The sequence below is a fragment of the Carettochelys insculpta genome, chromosome 5 (assembly GCF_033958435.1).
Source record: "Carettochelys insculpta isolate YL-2023 chromosome 5, ASM3395843v1, whole genome shotgun sequence".
Classification (NCBI taxonomy): Eukaryota; Metazoa; Chordata; order Testudines; family Carettochelyidae; genus Carettochelys; species Carettochelys insculpta.
In genome coordinates, this window is record NC_134141.1 from 57069566 (window position 1) to 57088976 (window position 19411).

General features: G+C 49.4%; 1 protein-coding gene and 1 long non-coding RNA gene across 3 annotated transcripts in view; one reads left to right on the forward strand and one right to left on the reverse strand.

The window, feature by feature from the left end:
• Positions 1-5170, reverse strand: part of LOC142013569 (uncharacterized) — a 31597-nt gene extending 26427 nt beyond the window's left edge. For both annotated transcript variants that reach the window (XR_012645710.1, XR_012645709.1), the window contains exon 1: positions 4962-5170. This is a non-coding gene — a long non-coding RNA (uncharacterized LOC142013569). The remainder of the gene's footprint in view (positions 1-4961) is intronic.
• FANCC (FA complementation group C) overlaps positions 1-19411 on the forward strand; it is a 199089-nt gene that overhangs the window by 140353 nt on the left and 39325 nt on the right. Inside the window, exon 8 of the mRNA XM_074995137.1 lies at positions 14718-14770. Within this exon, the coding sequence (XP_074851238.1) occupies positions 14718-14770 (53 nt within the window). The remainder of the gene's footprint in view (positions 1-14717; positions 14771-19411) is intronic.

The window sequence follows — 19411 nt, forward strand, 5'->3', positions numbered from 1 at the left end:
GAAGTGGTCCAGGTCACCTTCCCAAGAACAGTGCCCATGCTGCCATGGTCATCCCTATCACGCGGGGCATAGACACCACCGGCATTCTACCAGTGAAAGATCCCCACAGACTGTCCCGTATCCCCGAGGGCAATCGCGAACGGGGACAGAGACTCAAGTATCTCAGGGGGAACTGGTTATGGAACTCCGAGATTTTCCCTCGCAAGCTTCCAGCAAGCGGATGTACCATTGCCAACAGGAACCGGAAGGGTCCAGAGAGGCGTATCCTAGTGGTTCCTCGCTCTCCTCCCCGGACGAGGCTACGGCCCCGGGGGACGTCCATCCTCCAGACGATCTCAAACAGTTTCAAGAGCTGTTTAAAAGGGTGGCCTTCACGCAAGGCATCCAGACAGCAGAGGTGCAAGAGAAACACCATAAGCTCCTCAAAAATCTGAGACCTCCGGCCTCCTCCAAAATAGCAATACCGTTTGACGAAGCAATCTTGGAGTCGGCCACTACAATATGGCAGACCCCTGCGACTATTCCACCTGTCCACAAGAGAGCGGACAAGAAATACTTCGTGCCGGCAACGGGCATGGAGTTCCTGTTCAGCCACCCCCAACCAAATTCCTTGGTGGTAGAGTCGTCGCAACAAAGATCAAAGACATCTCAATTCAAGACAGGGGGAACAAACAAAGATGCCAAGAAGCTAGAGCTGTTTGGCAGAAAGGTCTACTCCTCCTCCACACTACTGTTGCGAATGGCAAATTACACAGCGCATCTAGCGAACCACAATTTCGACAACTACACTAGGTTAACCTCCCTCATGGACTCGCTTCCAGAGGACAAGAAACCGGTGCTCAAGGCCATCATGCAAGAAGGCTACGCGGCCTCGAGGATGGGAGTTCAGATTGCCCTGGATGTTGCAGACACAGCAGCATGCTCCACAGCTACGGCAGTGGTGATGCGAAGGGAGTCCTGGCTCCAGACTTCGGGTATACCGAGGGATCTGCAGGCAAAGATCGTCGATCTTCCCTTCGACTCGCAGAAGCTGTTTGCTGAATCAACTGACTGGGTCCTTCATTCCAGTTAAGATTCAAGAGCCACACTTAGGATCCTGGGGATTTACACCCCTCCATACAGAAAGAAAAAGTACTACCCTCAACAAAGACGGTACCAGCAACAGCGTCCCCAGTACCACAGGGGTTACGAGCAAGGGCGACATCAACAGCACCAGCAGTACAGAACTCCCAGGCGATGTTCCCAACAGAGCCGTGCGTCCTCGGGGCAGGGCCAAAGGCCACAAGTTTGACACACAGATCCAGGGCTGCGCCATCACTACCATCGCACAAGGTCATCCGAAGCAGTTATTCCACCATCGCCTCCGACCATTCTACGACCAGTGTCAAAGGATCACCACAGACAAATGGGTGGTGGAGATCATAGCCACGGGGTATGCCATCCCCTTCCAGTCGCTCCCACTGCCACGACCTCCACCCAGGCCCCACCTCCAGGAGGCCTCCCATGTAGCGAGGCTCAGGCAGGAGGTAGACGATCTCATGCTCATAGGGGCAGTGGAAAGAGTGCCGGAGCAACTGCAAGGGAAAGGGTTCTACTCGAGGTACTTCCTCACGGAGAAAAAGACAGGAGACTGGAGTCCCATCTTAGATCTTCGAGGCCTCAACCGGTACCTGCGCAAGCAACGCTTTCGGATGATCAGAATTGCCTCCATCTTTACAGCACTGGACGATGGAGATTGGTTCGCAGCCCTCGACTTACAAGACGCGTATTTTCACATAACTATCCATCCGGCTCACCGACGATTCCTCCGGTTCATGGTAGGCAAAGAACATTTTCAATACAAGGTCCTACCGTTTGGCCTCTCCTCAGCCCCCAGAGTCTTCACCAAGACCCTGGCAGTGGTGTCAGCCTACTTGCACAGACAGGGGGTATTTCTATTCCCGTATCTGGACGACTGCCTACTCAAAGGGGCCTCGAAGGAAGAGGTACTACGCATGATACGCGTCACAGCAGGCACGTTCTCTTCGCTCGGCCTGGTTATCAATCTGGCAAAATCAAAGATAGACCCCACACAGGACATAGAGTTCATAGGGGCACGCATAAATTCTATTACAGCGAGAGTGTATCTACCAGAGACACGCTTTCGGGCCATCGGTTCCCTCATGCAAGTCATCACCTTCAGCCCTACGGTGCCAGTTCTGACGTGCTTACAGCTGCTGGGCCACATGGCAGCAGCGACGTTCGTAGTACAGAACGCCAGGTTACACATGCGCAGCATGCAGCACTGGCTGGCAAGCGTATACAAACTGGCAGCACACGCCGTTCACAGGGTGGTGTCGCCCACAGCAGAGGTGCGCAAATCCCTGCAATGGTGGGTAAACCCCAAGAACTTGCTAACAGGGGTACCCTTCCACCAACCACAAATATCGGTTTTTCTTACTACAGATGCCTCCCTCATAGGGTGGGGAGCACACATGGGCGAAGAGGTGACGCAAGGACTGTGGTCCTCCATGGAACAGTCACTGCACATAAATATACTGGAGCTCAGAGCAGTGTTCAACGCCTGCAGACACTTTCGAGACCATATACAAGACAAAGTAGTCGGGATCAGTACAGACAATACCTCCACCATGTTTTATATAAATCGGCAAGGAGGAGCTCGGTCCCGTGCCTTATGTGCGGAAGCAGTCCGGTTGTGGAACTGGTGCATCGCCAACAATATAACCTTGAAAGCCTCGTACTTACCAGGCGCTCACAATGTGAAGGCAGACCAGCTGAGCAGGCGTTTCGCACTCACGCACGAGTGGCAGCTCCGTCCCGATCTGCTACGACCGATTTTTCACGCATGGGGCTTTCCTCAGATAGACCTGTTTGCCACTCAACACAAGAAGAAGTGCCCACGATTATGCTCCAGGGCAGGACTGGGACGGGGGTCCCTGGGGCATGCATTTGCGATCTCGTAGAGGGGCCCCCTGCTTTACGCTTTTCCTCCCAGAGTGCTGATCCACAAAGTCTTGCAGAAGGCCAGGAGGGAAGGAGCCCGAATGATCCTGATAGTCCCAACGTGGGATCGACAGCAATGGTTCCCCCTTCTCCTGCGCATGTCGGACCGTCCACCGATGCCCCTTCCGGTGGTGCCGGATCTGCTCACGCAAGCCCAGGGGTCCATAGTGCATCCGCACCCCCAAGGCCTGCGACTACAAGCGTGGTTAATCCACGGCTCAGCTCCCTAGAGAGCATATGTACGGAGGAAGTGCATTAAGTCCTAGAAAGTAGCAGGAGGACTTCCACCAGGAAGAACTACAAGCAGAAATGGACTCGCTTCCTGGCATGGTGTTCTACCAAACAGCTAGCCCCCCTTTCGGTGCCTATACCTGTAATATTAGAGTATTTACTGGACCTCAAGAGAGGAGGACTCTCACTATCGTCGTTAAAGGTCCACCTTGCCGCCATTTCGGCGTTCAGACATGAAGAGGAAGGGCACACAGTGTTCGCCCATCCCATGGTTACCAGGTTCCTCAAAGGGTTGGTAAACGTATACGCCCCTCGGAAACCACTTCCACCTTCGTGGAACTTGGACCTGGTGCTTAATGCGCTAACGGGACCACCATTTGAGCCTTTAGCCACGGTTTCCCTCCGCCTCCTTACGATAAAGACGACCTTCCTTCTCGCAATCACGTCAGCTCGCAGGGTGAGCGAGCTTGCGGCAGTTATGGCAACGCCACCCTGCACTGTTTTTTCCAAGGAGGCGGTGACTCTACGGCTGCACCCAGCCTTTGTTCCTAAGGTTTCTTCAGAGTTTCATATTAACGAACCTATTGTTTTACCCTCGTTTTATCCAAAGCCTCATAACTCTAACGAAGAGGCGCTCCTACACCTCCTGGACGTGAGGAGGGCGCTGGCCTTCTGTATAGACGGGACCAAGCCCATCCGGAAAACGGATAGACTGCTGGTCTCTCTCGCTCCCAGATCGAAAGGAGAAGGTCTCTCTTCGCAGAGAATCTCGAAGCACATCGTATCCTGCATAAAAATGTGCTACGAACTCGAGAAGACTCCTTTACTGGCCCCTCCCAGGGCTCACTCCACTAGGGCGGTGGCAGCATCAATAGCCTTTTTCAAGGGCGTTGCGCTAAAGGACATTTGCAGAGCGGCGACCTGGTCATCCTATGACACCTTTGCCAAGCACTACGCCCTTCACAGGGTATTCCAAGAGGATACCCAGCTCTCGACAGCGGTCCTCTCGGGGACAAGCTGTACATGATCCGATTACCCACCTCCTATCTTGGGTTACTGCTGGGTAGTTACCTAATGTGGAGCACCCACGGGGACACTCGAAGAAGAAAGAAAGGTTACTCACCGTAGTAACGGTGGTTCTTCGAGATGTGTCCCCGTGGGTGCTCCACTACCCGCCCATCCTCCCCGCTTTGGATCTCTGTTTAGTGTTTTGCAGGAGCATCCAAGGTGGTTGGTCAAGGAACTGGCGGGGACCGGATCGCACACGTGGCCAGGAGCGTGCAAGGGAGCGGCGCGCACCGGCGCATGCGCAGTCCAGCAGAAACTGCTTGGAAGATCCGATCTGCGGCGCCGTGTGAGCCCGACACCTAGTGTGGAGCACCCATGGGGACACATCTCGAAGAACCACCGTTACTACTGTGAGTAACCTTTCTTTTTTAAATTTAGTTACAAAATCAATCCTTCAAGATCTGCCAAGCATGTAAATGCAAGACAGTCCTTAATTAATAACGTGAAACTGTACTTTTTATCACCCCTATTTTAAGAACAATGTACACACAATGATTTGTACCGATTAGAAAGTTGTTACCCCCATCTCCAGGCTTTACCTTCCCCCGCCCCCAAATCCACCTCCTATCCCCGGGCTTTACCCTCCCATCCTGCAACCCCCCACCCCAGGCTTAACCCCTCTGAGCCCCAATCTTCCCCGCACCCACCTGCAGGCTTACCTTTCCTTAGTGCTTGCAGTTCCACAGCTGCAACATCTTCCCGCTGCTCTCTGCCATCTTCTCGGCACAGCTGCGTGGCTCCAGCAGGGCAAGCTCAACTGCCCTCCCCCCAGCTCTCCTGCCAGCTTAGACTTCTGCCCATGTGGGCGGCTCCTTGCCCAGCCAGTTTTCTCTTCCGGGCTCCCTGTCGCAGCTGACTGCTGAGCAGTTCCGGCTGCTGCTGCTGCTGCTGCTGCTTAAACAAAAAACTAAATTCAGTTGGTTCAGCAGTAGGCAACTGAATTCAGATTTTTGTCTAAGTGGCAGCAGCCGATGGAGCTACATGGGGAGTCAGTGGCAGTAGCTGTTAGAGTTGCAAGTGGCTCCGAAGCCACGGGTTGCCGACCCCTGCCCTTTGAGATCTGTATCAAAGTTGACTTAAACTCTTCAGCAAGTCATTGGAGGCCTATGAACTCCGCTACATAAGCTTGGAAATTACATCAATTCCAAATAAATTAAAATGTGGATATTTTAATTGAATTAAATAAGAAAACTAATGCTAAAACCAAAAATACTATTCATTGGTTTGCTTAATAATATTGATAAAAATTATCTCTAATTATATATATGGGATAAAATATGCAAGTATAATGAAGTGATAATTTCATAAAACTTGGTGGTTCCCCTGAAACTTATGCTTAAATTAGTCTTTTTATATGCAAGTGTAAAAATGTTATTTTAAAAGAATAAAATAAAACAAAGATGGTTCAATTTGATTCTTTACTCTAAAGATGTATCAGATATCAGTATATTTTGTGTAAAGTACCTTACAGTGACATTATTTTCCTGTAAAAATCACATCCACCTAACTTGTCCACCTAGTTTTCTTTCAAGAACTGGATGTGGGGACTTAAGCAAAGCTGCATGTTGTTTTTCACACAGGCCTAAAGAGCCAGCTGTGAATACTCTTGAACACTAGATGGCATACGTTTAATATGATAACTTAACTACAGCTGTCTGGCCAAATAAAATGAGTGTTAGAACATGAAAATGAGGTGCCACCTAATATTTCCAATATTGTAAAGACAAATTTGTTACCCTTAGGGGCCTATAGGGCCTCTGGTTCAAGTGTCCTGGGGAATGGCATGCACATGCTGTGTTATATAGGGTGCCTGTGGCCCCCTCCACCTTCTGTCTCTTTTTGCTACCAGTGACAGAGCTTCGAGCCTGCTTGCCCTCAGCATTAGTTATTGCTCACTTTTCCAGTTTGTTGGACTCTGTTTTCTGGGTAAATAGTTCTCTTTGTTAGCTTACTGTTGCAGGTTAGTTACATAGTGTAGATCACATCGAGACTTAGCCTTGGTTCAGGGTATGTCTGGTTTCTGGGCTTCAAATTATGTCGCATTGTAATCAGCTCATGGCAGTGAGTGCCCCAACTGTGACTGTTTGCATGCTTAGAAGAGGCACATTTTGTTGATAAGTGCTGTATTTTCATATAGTTTAACCTTTGCACTAAAAAGGAGAGGTACATTCATCTTAAGGCTCTCCTAACTGGACTCCATCTTAGTTCTGGCGCATGACCAGTCTCTGCACTGAGCACTAGCACATTGGTGCATCATGCCTCACTGGGGCTGTTGGCCTTCTGGCACTGTTCTCTGGTGTTAAATAAGCCTGGCCAGGGGCAGATCTCTGGGGCCTAATAAGGGTACGCCCAAGACACCAACCACTGCTGACTCTTTGGCTGTGGTTCAGCAACTCTCTCAGCCCCTTCAGAGTGAGGGCTCCCCCTTCGCTCTCTTGCTCCATCTCGGAGTGGCGTTGAGCACTTCTGGGTACAGTCAATAATGGAGGCCTTGCAGGAGATCTAGAGCATCATGTCAGTGCCAGTGCACACATGTAATTGTGGGACTGTGTCACAGAGGACATCAGGTCGGGCTTCCTGGGACTAAGGTACAGATCTCCAGTGGCACACACTCCCCTGGAGAGGATGATATCCTTGGGACAGGTACTCACTGCAGTCTGAGCGTCATTTGACAGACTAGTTGCTGGTGATTCCGCACTCTTCCCCATGCCGGTACAGCTCTCGAGTTCCAGCTTCACTCCTTGAAGGCTGCATGTCCCACTTTACATTGCAGCATCACTCCCACAGCCTCCCTTGAGCTAGCAAAGAGGCAGCTGGCCACCCATAGCCACACTGCAGATCTGATACTTTTCAGGGGATTGTTCTCATCACTTCTCTGCATCCTAGACATAAGCGTCCGTGGCCAGTGCTCAGTATTGCACTGGCACCAGCTCTTGTTCCTGGTCTCTTGACACCACATGTTCTTTCAGCGTAGCCTTGGACCAAGCCTTGGTGCTTCCCACTCAAGCACCTCACCTGACACCTATGGTACTGCAAACAAGTTCTCAGACTGTTCAGTGGCTGCAGATCTGGCCATCCCATTGGTACCCTTAGAACCCGTGGGAGTTCCCTATGCTGTCTCAGGTACCATACTTAGTAGCTAGCATGCCAGTGGCACCACTGGCCTCCTACATTCTGGTACCAGATGTCTTGAGGGCTGCCATCTCACAGGTGGAACAGGAATTAGAGACACAGTCTTTGGTCTCTCTGGGTCCTGAGGAGGTCACCTCAGTGAAGGCCTCCTCCTCTCCCCTCTGGTGGTTCCCCAGGATGATGCATGAGCCCACCAGGAATTCCTTAAGTGGGTGGCCACCAACGTCAATCTCCAGGTGGAGGAACCAAAAGATGCCGTCTTTGGGGTGCTTGAACAAGCAGCCCTGGCCACAATGGTCTTACCCTCAGTGATGGGGTGGCCAAAATAGCTGATACCCTGTGCCAAGCCCCCTTTATTCTCCCTCTCTCCAATCAGGCAGCACACAAGTACTTTGTTCCTGCCAAGGGGCACAATTATCTCTACTCCCATCCTGATCCAAATTCAGTGGTGACAGAAACCATCAACTATCATGAAATTCAAAGTCAGCCCAGGGCAATCCTGAAGAATCAGACTCAGAAACTTTATTTATTCAGGTGTAAACTTTATCCAGGTAGCAAATCATCAGAGCCTTGAAGCTGGCTATGATGTAAACATGTCAGTCTATAACAAGTTCAAGCCTTTTCTTCTAGAGGCCTCGAAGAGGGATTTTTGAGCCCTGGGGAAGGAAGGTGCTATTGCAGATTGGGTGGTGCACCAGTCTGCTTTGGGCATGGCAGATGCAGCAGCCTGTACCATCGCATCAGTGATGTCCATGACAAGAGTGTCTTAGTTACTGCTGTCCAGCCTTTTTGCAGAGATACAGCAGTTGATACAGGATCTCCCATTTGATGATGCTTCCCTGTTTGGAGAGCAGGCAGACACTGAGCGACATGTCTCAAAAGACTCCTTCACCACCACCTGTGTGCTCAGGACCCACATGCAAAACATTTAAACCACAGACTGCTGCTGATCCTTTCCAAACCCACCAGGACTTGGTACAGAGCAAATATATGAGGTTCAGGAAGAGACAGTACAAATGTCACTCTTTCTGTCAACTGGGCTCCATCCAGCCCAAGACTGCTTCCAAGCGCCCCTTTTGAAGGTGCACCTGAGGACACTGTCTCTTGCAGACTGATGGATCCTTCCCCTGTGTTTTTCTCCCATTGTTTATGCCCCTTTCTCCCTGTGTAGCACTCAGTAACTACAGACCATTGGGTCCTGAGCACAGTGCAACAGAGCTGTATACTACAGCTCTCCTCTCCTACCAAACCTTCTCCCTCTTCAGTTACCCTTCTTACAGAAATCTTCTCCCGCAAGAGTTTGCAGGGTTGCTGCAAATTGATTCAGGGGAGGAGGTTCAGTACTGCCACAGGAACCAGAGGCTTTATTCCTGCAACTTTTTTATTCCCAAGGCCAAGCGTGGGCTTCAACCCATTTTGTATTTGTATTTGTTAAGCTCAAGTTCCATATGGTTTCCCTGGCTTCCATCATCCTGGTCCTGGATCCAGGGAATTGGCACACACCCTTGATCTCAAGGGCGTGTATTTCCACATTGCAAAATTCTAGGGGAACAGACATCTTCAGTTTGTCGTAGGTGCCAGCCACTATGAGTTCACTGTTCTCCCATTTGGCCTAGCCATGGCTCCTTGTCGCCCGGGGTACAGAATTTACTCTTGCCTGGATGATTGGCTCATCAAGAGTGACTGCAGCCGCAAGGACCTCAGAGATAAGCTCCGTCTGTGTCATGACTTCAGCCTGTTGGTAAACACAGAAAAGTCAGTTAGGCACAATAGTCAACTCACGATAGTTGGTGAGACCTTTCCTTCCCATGGACAGGTTCTGAGGTCTTGCAGACATCTGTTTCCTTTCTTATCTCTTGGCAGTCACTCAATAACCAGTAGAATGTCTTCATGTTGTCATCTGCTTGTGAATCCATTGATGGCTGACCAGCCCAATTCTGGAGCCCACAGGTCTTATCACGGAAGGGGCAGTTGTTGGTAATTGTTGGAGAGGCTTGGGACAGTTTTTTTTTCTGTTCTTTTCTGCTTCTCCACCTATCCTCATCTGTGCTGTGGCTGGACCTCTCAAATTGTTCCTCCCCTTCACAGACTACCATTCTCCACTCGGGATGATCCTGGGAAAGATTGTCCCAGGTGTTGACACCAATGCTGCACTTTTTCATGTGTGCCTTCAGCATGTGCTTCTATCACTTCCTCTGGCCCCAATGCTCCTCTGTCCTTCCTCTAACTTGGAAAAGAGAATCCATTTTGGGAGGCTCTGATCAGACATCCGACCCATGTGACCAGTCCAATGAAGTTGTTGGTAAATGATGATGGCTTTAATGCTGGTCATGTTCAGCTCTTCCAGGGTGCTAGTATTGGTTCACCTGTCCTCCCAAGAGATATTTAGGATTCTCCTGAGACAGTGGTAATGCTATTATTGAAGTGCCTTCAAATTATGCTTATGTGTTGTCCAGGTTTCACCTGCATACAGTAACACTGAAATAACCACTGCATGCTTTACAAGGAGCTTTGTCTTGGCATAGATGTCTCGGTTCTCAAAGACCCTTTGTCTCAGTTGGGTGAAAGCAGAGCTCAAATATTGCTGGATTTCTGCATCAGTGTTAACTTTAGCAGAAAGGTGATTTCCACTGTATGGGAAATGCTCCACATTTTCCATCAGTTTTCCATTTACTTCAATAGAAGTTACATGAGATTGTCCTACTGGTGAGGGTGGGTAGACCACGTTGGTCTTTTTGATATTCAGTGTGATGCCAATATTCTTGTATGCTTTGTTGAAGGCAAATTTGCAGATGATGCTAAGCTAGGAGGGCAGGTAGATACATTGGAGGGTAGGGATAGGGTCCAGATTGACCTAGACAAATTGGAGGATTGGACCAAAATTAATCTGAATTCTGCCCTTGGGACAGATGACTTGCAAGCATTGTTATAGGCTGGGGACCAACTGGCTAAGTAGCACTGCAGCAGAGAAGGACCTGGGGATTACAGTGAATGAGAGGCTGGATATGAGTCAACAGTGTGCCCTTGTAGCCAAGAAGGCTAATGGCATGTTGTAGTGCAGTAGGAGGAGCATTTCCAGCAGATCTAGAGAAGTTACTATTCCCCTCTCTTTGGCACTAGTGAGGCCACATCTGGAGTATTGCATCCAGTTCTGGGCACCGCAGTATAGAAAGGATGTGGATGTACTGGAGCGGGTCAAGCGGAGGGCTGCAAGAATAATTAAGGGGCTGAAGCGCATGACCTATGAGGAGAGGCTGAGAGATTTGGGATTAATTAGTTAGCAGAAGAGAAGAGTGTGGGGTGATTTGATAGCAGCCTTCAATGCCCTGAAGGGGGGCTCTCAAGAGGATGGAGAGAAGCTGTTCTCATTAGTGACAGATGGCAGAACAAGGAGCAATAGTCTTAAGTTGCAGAGGGGGAGGTGTAGGTTGGATATTGGGAAATTGGGTTATGGTGAAGCACTGTAATGGGTTACCTAGAGAGGTGGTCAAATCTCCATCCCTAGAGGTTTGTAAATCCTGGCCTGACAAAGTCCTGACTGGGATGATTTAATTAGTGTTAATCCTGCTTTAGGTAGGGGGCTGGACTTGATGACCTCCTGAGGTCCCTTTTAGTCCTCGGATTCTATGATTCTATGATAAGATGTATAAGATGGTCTGAAGGACTACAGGAGAAAGAGCAGCAATCATGTTATCATCTATTTACTGGAGCTGCATGATCAAGTTCATGGAGGTCTTGCTTTTAGTCTTCAATCTTCTGAGATTGAAAAGTTTCCCATTCATTCTACAGACAATCTTCACGCCATCTGAAAGTTTGCCATCAATGAGGGGAAGTGTCATGGCGATGAAGATACGCAATAATGCAGCCTTGTTTGATTCCCTTTTTGACCTCAAAGGGGTCATTTTGGGATCTGTTATTGCTCAATAAGATGGTAGTCATGTTGTCATGAAGCAGCCTCAAGATGCTAATGAATTTTTGGGGGCTACAATTGATTAAGTCGAACGCTTTGGTAAGGCCAATGAAACTTATGTATGGGGCTGGGTTTTTTTCACTACATTTTTCTTCCAATTGTCAGGCAGTGAAGATCATGTCCGCTGTTCCTTGGAATGGTCAGAAGCCACACTGGCATTCTGGAAGAATTTATTCTGAGAGTGGTGGGAATCAGTTGGCAAGAATTCAAGCTAAGATTTTCGTTGCCGTTGCCAGGAGGGAGCTGTCACAATAGTTTCTACCGTCCAATTTGTTGCCCTTCTTGAAGAAACTGATGATCAGTGTATCTCTGAACTCTCATGGCATCTGCGCCCTATTGCAGATCTTGAGAATCAGGAGGTGGAATTGTTTGTGGAGCTCTGGCCCATCTTCTTTGAAGACTTTGGTGGGGATTCCATCTAGTCCAACTGCCTTTTTGTACTTCATTGCTTTGATGGCAGCTTGGACCTCATTCAGAGCAAGAAGTGGTGGAAGAGTGTCCCTAGGAGGTTGCTGAGGGATTTAGTCAAGGGATTCTAGTCCCATGGTGGAGGGGCAGTTCAAGGGCTCATTATAGGTCTCCCTCAATGAGAAGCAATGGCTTCATTGTCTTCCAAGAGTCGGGTACCATACTGTGATGTCAGGGGATTTATTTCCTAGTTTCTTGGTCCATCAGCAGCTTTGATAGCATTGAATAAACCTCTGGTATCATTAATGTCTGCTAGATGCTAGAGTTCTCATGCCTTCTCAGTCCACCATTAGTTTTTCAAAGCCCTTATTTTACGTAGGACTTCTGCCTTGGCTTTGGCATGCGCTTCTCTCTTCATTGTACAGTTGATGTCACTTTGCCAGGCCCTAAAGGCTTTCCTTTTTGCATCAGTCAGGAATTCAATTTCCATATCATTCTCATCAAACCAGTCCTGATGCTTCCTGGACTGGTAGCCAGTGGTTTCCCCACAAGCTCCAATGATGGCATTTTTCAATTGACACTAATGTAATTCCACATCATCAGGGTGTACTGTCAGAAGCTTCCTTTGGAGAGCTGTTTGGAAGTCACTTGTCTGATGGAATCCTTCAAGAATTGTATGTTGGTCTTTCATCAGATCTGTTTCCTCTGACTTCTCCATTTTGGTGACAATCTTAATCACCATTTTGGATTGAGTAAAGCGGTGATTGGTCCAGCAATCATCAGATCTAGTCATTGCACACGTGGAAGAATATCATGCCAGTCCTGAGTGTGGATGATGACATACTATGTGAGGTGCCAGTGCTCTGATTGAGAAAGTTACCATGGGGTCTTAAATTTGTTTTTCTGGTGGAAGAGGGTGTTCGTGACGATAGGCTTGTGTTCCACACATTTTGTAAGGAGGGCAGCTAAATCAATGTTGAATCATTACAGCTCATGGATGATAATTGCCATGCATCTTTTGGGTTGCCACTGTCTGGGTTGTCCATTATAGTCTGAATATTCCATGTTTCAAAGTTTACCATTCAATTTTTATTGCATAGAGGTGAACCCACTGGATGTTGTTGTCCAGTCAGAAATATTGAGGTGGACTGTGTTTAGGGCATCTTTTCTAGTCTCCTTCCCATGTGCGGTGAGCAGAGCAGATCCTAAGAAGGCTTGCTCAGTCATGGATGCAGCAGCCAAACCATTCTGCCACTTCGGTCCTTGAAACAGAGTGACTGATACCTACATCCACTGCCTATAAGCTGGTCCAAAACTAGATTTCACAGTTCTTCTCCAATTACCATTCATCAGTTGCCATAGGGCTTAAGTTTAGGAAAGCAGTATGCAGAGGAAGACACCTGTGCATGACTTCTTTTAACATGGGGGGACTGTTGCACCACAGCCACCACACAATCCTTGACGGGTAGAAGGCCCATGTCCAATGGCATGGGATCCATGATGATTGGGAATCTCCTGTTTACTGCAGCCTTCATTTGCTTTCTCTGGTTGCTTCTATCATAATCAAGGCCAAGATATGCCTTTTAGTTGTTTGGGCATGTGGTGGCATCCACCTATGTGGTCAAATGTACCAGGCTCAGGGTGTACCCATTCCAGCAGTAGCTGGTATTGGTATATGCACCATCAAGACACTCCCATGACAGGTTTGTGACCATTCTGGCTGTGATCCTCGACTCTCTCACCTGGTGGATCAGCAGCAAGAACATCCTGTTAGGAGTGCCATTCAAACTGGTATCAGATGCTTCAGACCTGGGATGGGGTGCCCATCTAGGTGATCTCTGGCAAAAAGAAACTTGGTCCGTGCCTCTTCACATAAATGTCAAGAATCTATGGGCAGTCTGATGGGTAAGCAAGGGCTTCGTCTTTATCTGATGGGCAGCGTGTTTCAGGACTTCACGGACAACACAGCCATGATGATCTGTGTCAACCATCAAGAGGGATCTCAATCTGAAATGCTCTGTGAGGAATCCATCCATATTTAGGACTTCTGCATCCAGGATAGCATTCACCTGGAGGCCCACCACCTCCTGGGAGCATGGAATCGCTTAGCTGACCAGCTGAACAGGCAGTTCTCTTCTCACCATGAGTGTGCTATCCGTCCACAGTTTGCTGCCACGCTGTTCAGCTAGTGGGGCACTCCACTGGTGGATCTCTTTGCTATGAAGCAGAGTACGAAGTGTTGTAGCTTCTGCTCCTAACAATGCACAAGTGCAGTCTCCTAATTCTGTGGTCAGGAGACCTGTTTTATATGTCCCCATCCCTACACTGATTCCCCTCCTGGCCAAAGTAAAGCTTTTAAGTCACATTAGAAATGTTAAGATGTATGGAAGAGGGTATGGGGTTTGAAAAAATATGCAGACCATAGCATATGCTGTAGTTGCTGAACCATGTCGGATAAAAGGCAAATTTATTTCTTGTCATGAGTTTTATTTCTGTAACTAGAACATCAAATTGCATCCAAAAGGAATAGTATACAGATTAAAGAGAAAAAATGTTTGCTCACCTGCTCTAGTCTCTTGGCTGCAGGAATTACATCTATAGCAACCCCTTTTCATCTGTCTATCACTGTTAATATTTTTAGTGATACTTGTCATACACAGTTCTGGATAACAGATGTGTACATTTATGAACTGTCTAGTCTGCTTAGTATAACTGTCACTCTTGCTCCTTCCTTGTTTTTAAGGCATCTAATCCTGAGGAATTCTGAGCCCTTTACAAGATTTCTAATTTAGCAACTGCAGCATAGTGGTGTTGAGTGGCAGTGCTGTACGTTTTATAAGGAAATAAATATGTATGAATTGCATCTTACTTACTGTCTAATTTTCTTCTATTTCTTTTTTGATAGCTACAAGTAACATTCTACCCTGCCATCTTCAGAATTATTGACGAAATTTTCATGTAAGTTTTGCTAGTCTTTTTTTATAGGAAAAGATTTTAAATTTTAAACTTTTAGACTGAATGTTGATATAAGTGGTCTATTGGTTATAAATACAGAGGACTGCTAGTGAGGAATTCTGGGGCCTCCCTTTGACGCTGTTTAGTTACCTGATCTCAGTTAAACTCTGTACCTCATTTTACTAGTATGTAAAATGAGTATAATATGTTCCTGGAGATCCTCATATAAAAGGGATTATGGCTCAGGTCCATAAAGTTGATTCAGGCATTCAGATTCCTAATTTTAGGTACCTGGAACAATAGTGGTATCCAGACACTCGCATGCTGGGCAGAGAGCTGCCTAATTAACCAGTGGGAGATGCTGATGAGAGGGATATGTACTAAACCCTGCTGCTCTGATGGAGTTAGGAACCTAAACCTAGACTTCTATATTGGCTAGCACTCCACAGCTGGGAACCTCTCTCCTAGGGCCACGTGGCTTACATGTCTTCCTGTTACTTGTGGTTTAAGCGGGAAATATGTGTACACATCCACACATTTAGGCTACAGGATGTCTTTAGTGAAAATTTAGAAACTGAGTGAGTTTGGGCTCCAGAAGTGTTGAACAGCACTCATGTGGGTCTTTTACAGATCACAATGATTCCTTAAATTGGGGTTTAGGTGCATGAATCTGCACTTTAGGCATCTAAGCCCCTTTGTGGATCTGGACCAAGAACTATTGTGAATACAAACTGACAGCATTATATTTTAAATCTGAAAGCTTGAATTCGTTTTATATTTTAGTACAAAATTGTGATTGAAATGTGATCTGTTACAAATGTAAATACTCTAATTTTTGCACTGTTAGCATGATGATTGACTATAATATTTGCCCCTATTGATAATGAAACACACAAGTCTGCTGGCTATCTTCAGCTGACACCGAGTCTGGTTTTTGTATTGGTAAGGTACTGAACAACCAATAAATAACGAATTTCAGTTTTTCAGTTCATTAAAAATAACAGGAAGCATTATACACAATTCGCCACTTGGGGGCTTCCAGTTCTGTACAGGGGTTTTTCAGTGTTTTGTCCTTTATGTGACTTTCGCATGCACTCATTTACTTAGGTCATTATTTTAAAAAGGCAAATAGCCCTGTTTCACACAGATGAATTACTGGTTTTAATATGATGGTATACTTGGTGTAAACCAAACATTTATGAGACATAGCTCATCCAATGTTCTCCTTCATAAGGAAAAGCAGCTTTTAGGAATATATCTTTTTCCTGAGAATTGCATTAGATTGGATTTCTAGCTCAGATGGGACGTTTTCACTGGCATTGGAGTTGCTCTTTTCAGTTACAGAATCATAGTTGACTTGTAATCTGGAAGGGAGAAATTCTTCTTCGAGTGTCCCCGTGGGTGCTCCACATTAGGTGTCGGGCTCGCCCGGCGCCGCAGATCGGATCTTCCAAGCAGTTTCTGCCGGACCGCGCATGCGCCGGTGCGCGCCGCTCCCCCGCGCGCTCCCGGCCATGTGCGCGATCCGGTCCCCGCCAGTTCCTCTTAACCGCCGTCGGCTGCAGACGGAATCCAACTAGGCTAAGGCCAAGTAGTGTATTCAATGGCTTTATCTGTTTTTTCTTAAAGTTTTTTCAGGCACTTAGGCTACTATAAGCTAGCCGTTTGTTATTTTGTAAAAAAAAAAAAAAAAAAAAAAAAAAAAAAACAAAACAACAACGAACAAGCTAGGAGAGGGACAGCTCAGCCAGTCCCAGTAACAAGCGCCGGAGGCCAGGAGCTAGGGCTATCAGCCCTCCGGCTAAGGCAGACCATCGGACGGGGAAAACGGCACAAAGAAGGTGCTAAGTACCCACTTAAAAACACAAAGACTCACCAACAATGTCCTCTTCAGGCTTTAAAAAAAAAAAAAAAAAAAAAAATGCTGCTTCTTGACAAGGCCCTCCAGCCAGAAGTGCCGGAGCGGCCGCAGCAGGAGGGACCCTCCGGGGCCCTTAAAAGGAAAGCTGCCTCCCTCACCCCATCAGCGCAGAAACGGAGGAAAGTATCTCCAGCCCGATCCCTGCCGGCAGCAACAGCGAGCGGGACGGGAGGAGCAAGCAGCCCCCAGCCGCAGCAACAGCTGATCGGCGGCGGCACGGAGAGCCACGTGGAAGCGGCTCAGCCTCCAATACTCAGCCAGCCGCCCCGCACCGCAGGCAGGGCGGCGGCTAAGCAAACGCCGGTACTGGCGGCACCGCAGGCAGCAGCACCGACCCCCGGGGAACCGGCGGTGCAGAGCGCGCAGGCACGCAGCCTGCCGGCACCGGAGGACACCGCACATGCGGCATCGCCCTCGAGCGTGCCGAGCTCGGTGCAGACGGGGCCGGAATCCCCTGTATGCTCCCCAGCCCGATCCCTGCCGGCAGCAACAGCGAGCGGGACGGGAGGAGCGAGCAGCCCCCAGCCGCAGCAACAGCTGATCGGCGGCGGCATGGAGAGCCACGTGGAAGCAGCTCAGCCTCCGATAATCAGCCAGCCGCCCCGCACCGCAGGCAGGGCGGCGGCTAAACAAGCGCTGGTACCAGCGGCGCCGCAGGCAGCGGCACCGACCCCTGGGGAACCGGCGGTGCAGAGCGCGCAGGCACGTAGCCTGCCGGCACTGGAGGACACCGCACGTGCGGCACCGCCCTTGAGCGTGCCGAGCTCGGTGCGGACGCCGGAATGCCCTGTATGCCCCCCAGCCCGATCCCTGCCGGCAGCAACAACGAGCGGGACGGGAGGAGCGAGCAGCCCCCAGCCGCAGCAACAGCTGATCGGCGGCGGCACGGAGAGCCACGTGCAAGCGGCTCACCCTTCGATAATCAGCCAGCCGCCCCGCACCGCAGGCAGGGCGGCGGCTAAACAAGCGCCGGTACCACCTACCCCCGGAAAACCGGCGGTGCAGAGCGCGCAGGCACGCAGCCTGCCGGCACCGAAGGACACCGCACATGCGGCACCGACTTCGAGTGTGCCGAGCTCGGTGCGGACGTGGCCGGGATCCCCTGTATGTCAGGGGCGGAGTTACCTCCTCAAGGGAGGGGGAAGACTGCACACAAGAGGAGGCATTGCAGCCCCTCTCCGCACAGGGCTGTGTAGTTGCTTTCTCACAGCCCTCCGCTATGTTGCAGACTCCAACTAGAAGGCAGGGGTCCCCCGCCTCCTTGGCCTACCCAGAGCCCCCTTCTCCATTTCTGCAACCAGCCTCACCCTGGCTGGGACCACCTCCACCCTTCCTGGGATTTGAACCGCTGGACTATTAGGCAAAGTCGCTCTCTCCAGGGTCTCGACGGTCTCCCTCCCCCAGACGCAAAGGGTATGCACCAAGGGAGTGGTCTAGGTCACCTTCCCAAGACCAGTGCTTATACTGCCGTGGTCGCCCCTACCACGCAGGGCATAGACACCATCGGCAATCTACTAGGGAAAGATCCCTACGAACGATCTCGTACCCCCAAGGGCAATTGTGACCGGGGACAGAGACTTAAGCATCTCAGGGGGGACTGGTTATGGAACCCCGAGATTTTTCCTCGCACACCTCTAGTGAGAGGGTGTACCATCATCAGCAGGAACCGGAAGGGTCCAGAAAGACGTACCCCAGCGGTTCCTCGCTTTCCTCCCCGGATGAGGCTACGGCCCCGGGGGGCGTCCATCCTCCGGACGATCTCAAACAGTTCCAAGAGCTGTTTTACGAGGGTGGCCTTCACGCAAGGCTTCCAGACAGCAAAGGTGCAAGAGCAACACCATAAGCTCCTCAAAAATCTGAGACCTCCGGCCTCCTCCAAAATAGCAATACCGCTGATGACGCAATCTTGGAGCCTGCCACTATGATATGGCAGACTCCCGCGACTATTCCGCCTGTCCACAAAAGAGCGAAAAAAAAAAAAAAAAAAAAAAAAAAAAAATACTTCGTGCCCACGAAGGGCATGGAGTTCCTGTTCAGCCACCCACAACCAAATTCTTTGGTGGCGGAGTCGTCGCAACGTGGGGGAATAAACAAACATGCCAAAAAGCTAGAGCTGTTGGGCAGAAAGGTCTACTCCTCCTCCACGCTACTGTTGCCAATGGCAAATTACGCAGCGCATCTAGCGAACCATAATTTCAACAACCACATTAGGTTGACCTCCCTCATGGACTCTCTTCCAGAGGGCACGAAACCAGTGCTCAAGGCCATCATCCGACCATTTTATAACCAGTGGCAAAGGATCACCACAGACACATGGGTGCTGGAGATCATAGCCACGGGGTACGCCATCCCCTCCCAGTTGCTCCCACCGCCATGACCTCCACCCGGGGCCCCACCTCCAGGAGACCTCCCATGTAGCGAGGCTCAAGCAGGAGGTAGACCATCTCATGCTCGTAGGGGCAGTGGAAAGAGTGCCGGAGCAACTGCAAGGGAGAGGGTTCTACTCGAGGTACTTCCTCACGGGGAGGTCCATCTTAGATTTTCGAGGCCTCACCGGTACCTGCGCAAGCAACGTTTTCGGATGATCACAAACGCCTCCATCCTTACGGCACTAGACGATGGAGATTGGTTCGCAGCCCTCGACTTACAAGGTCCTACCGTTTGGGCTCTCCTCAGCCCCCAGAGTCTTCACCAAGACCTTGGCAGTGGTGTCAGCCTACCTG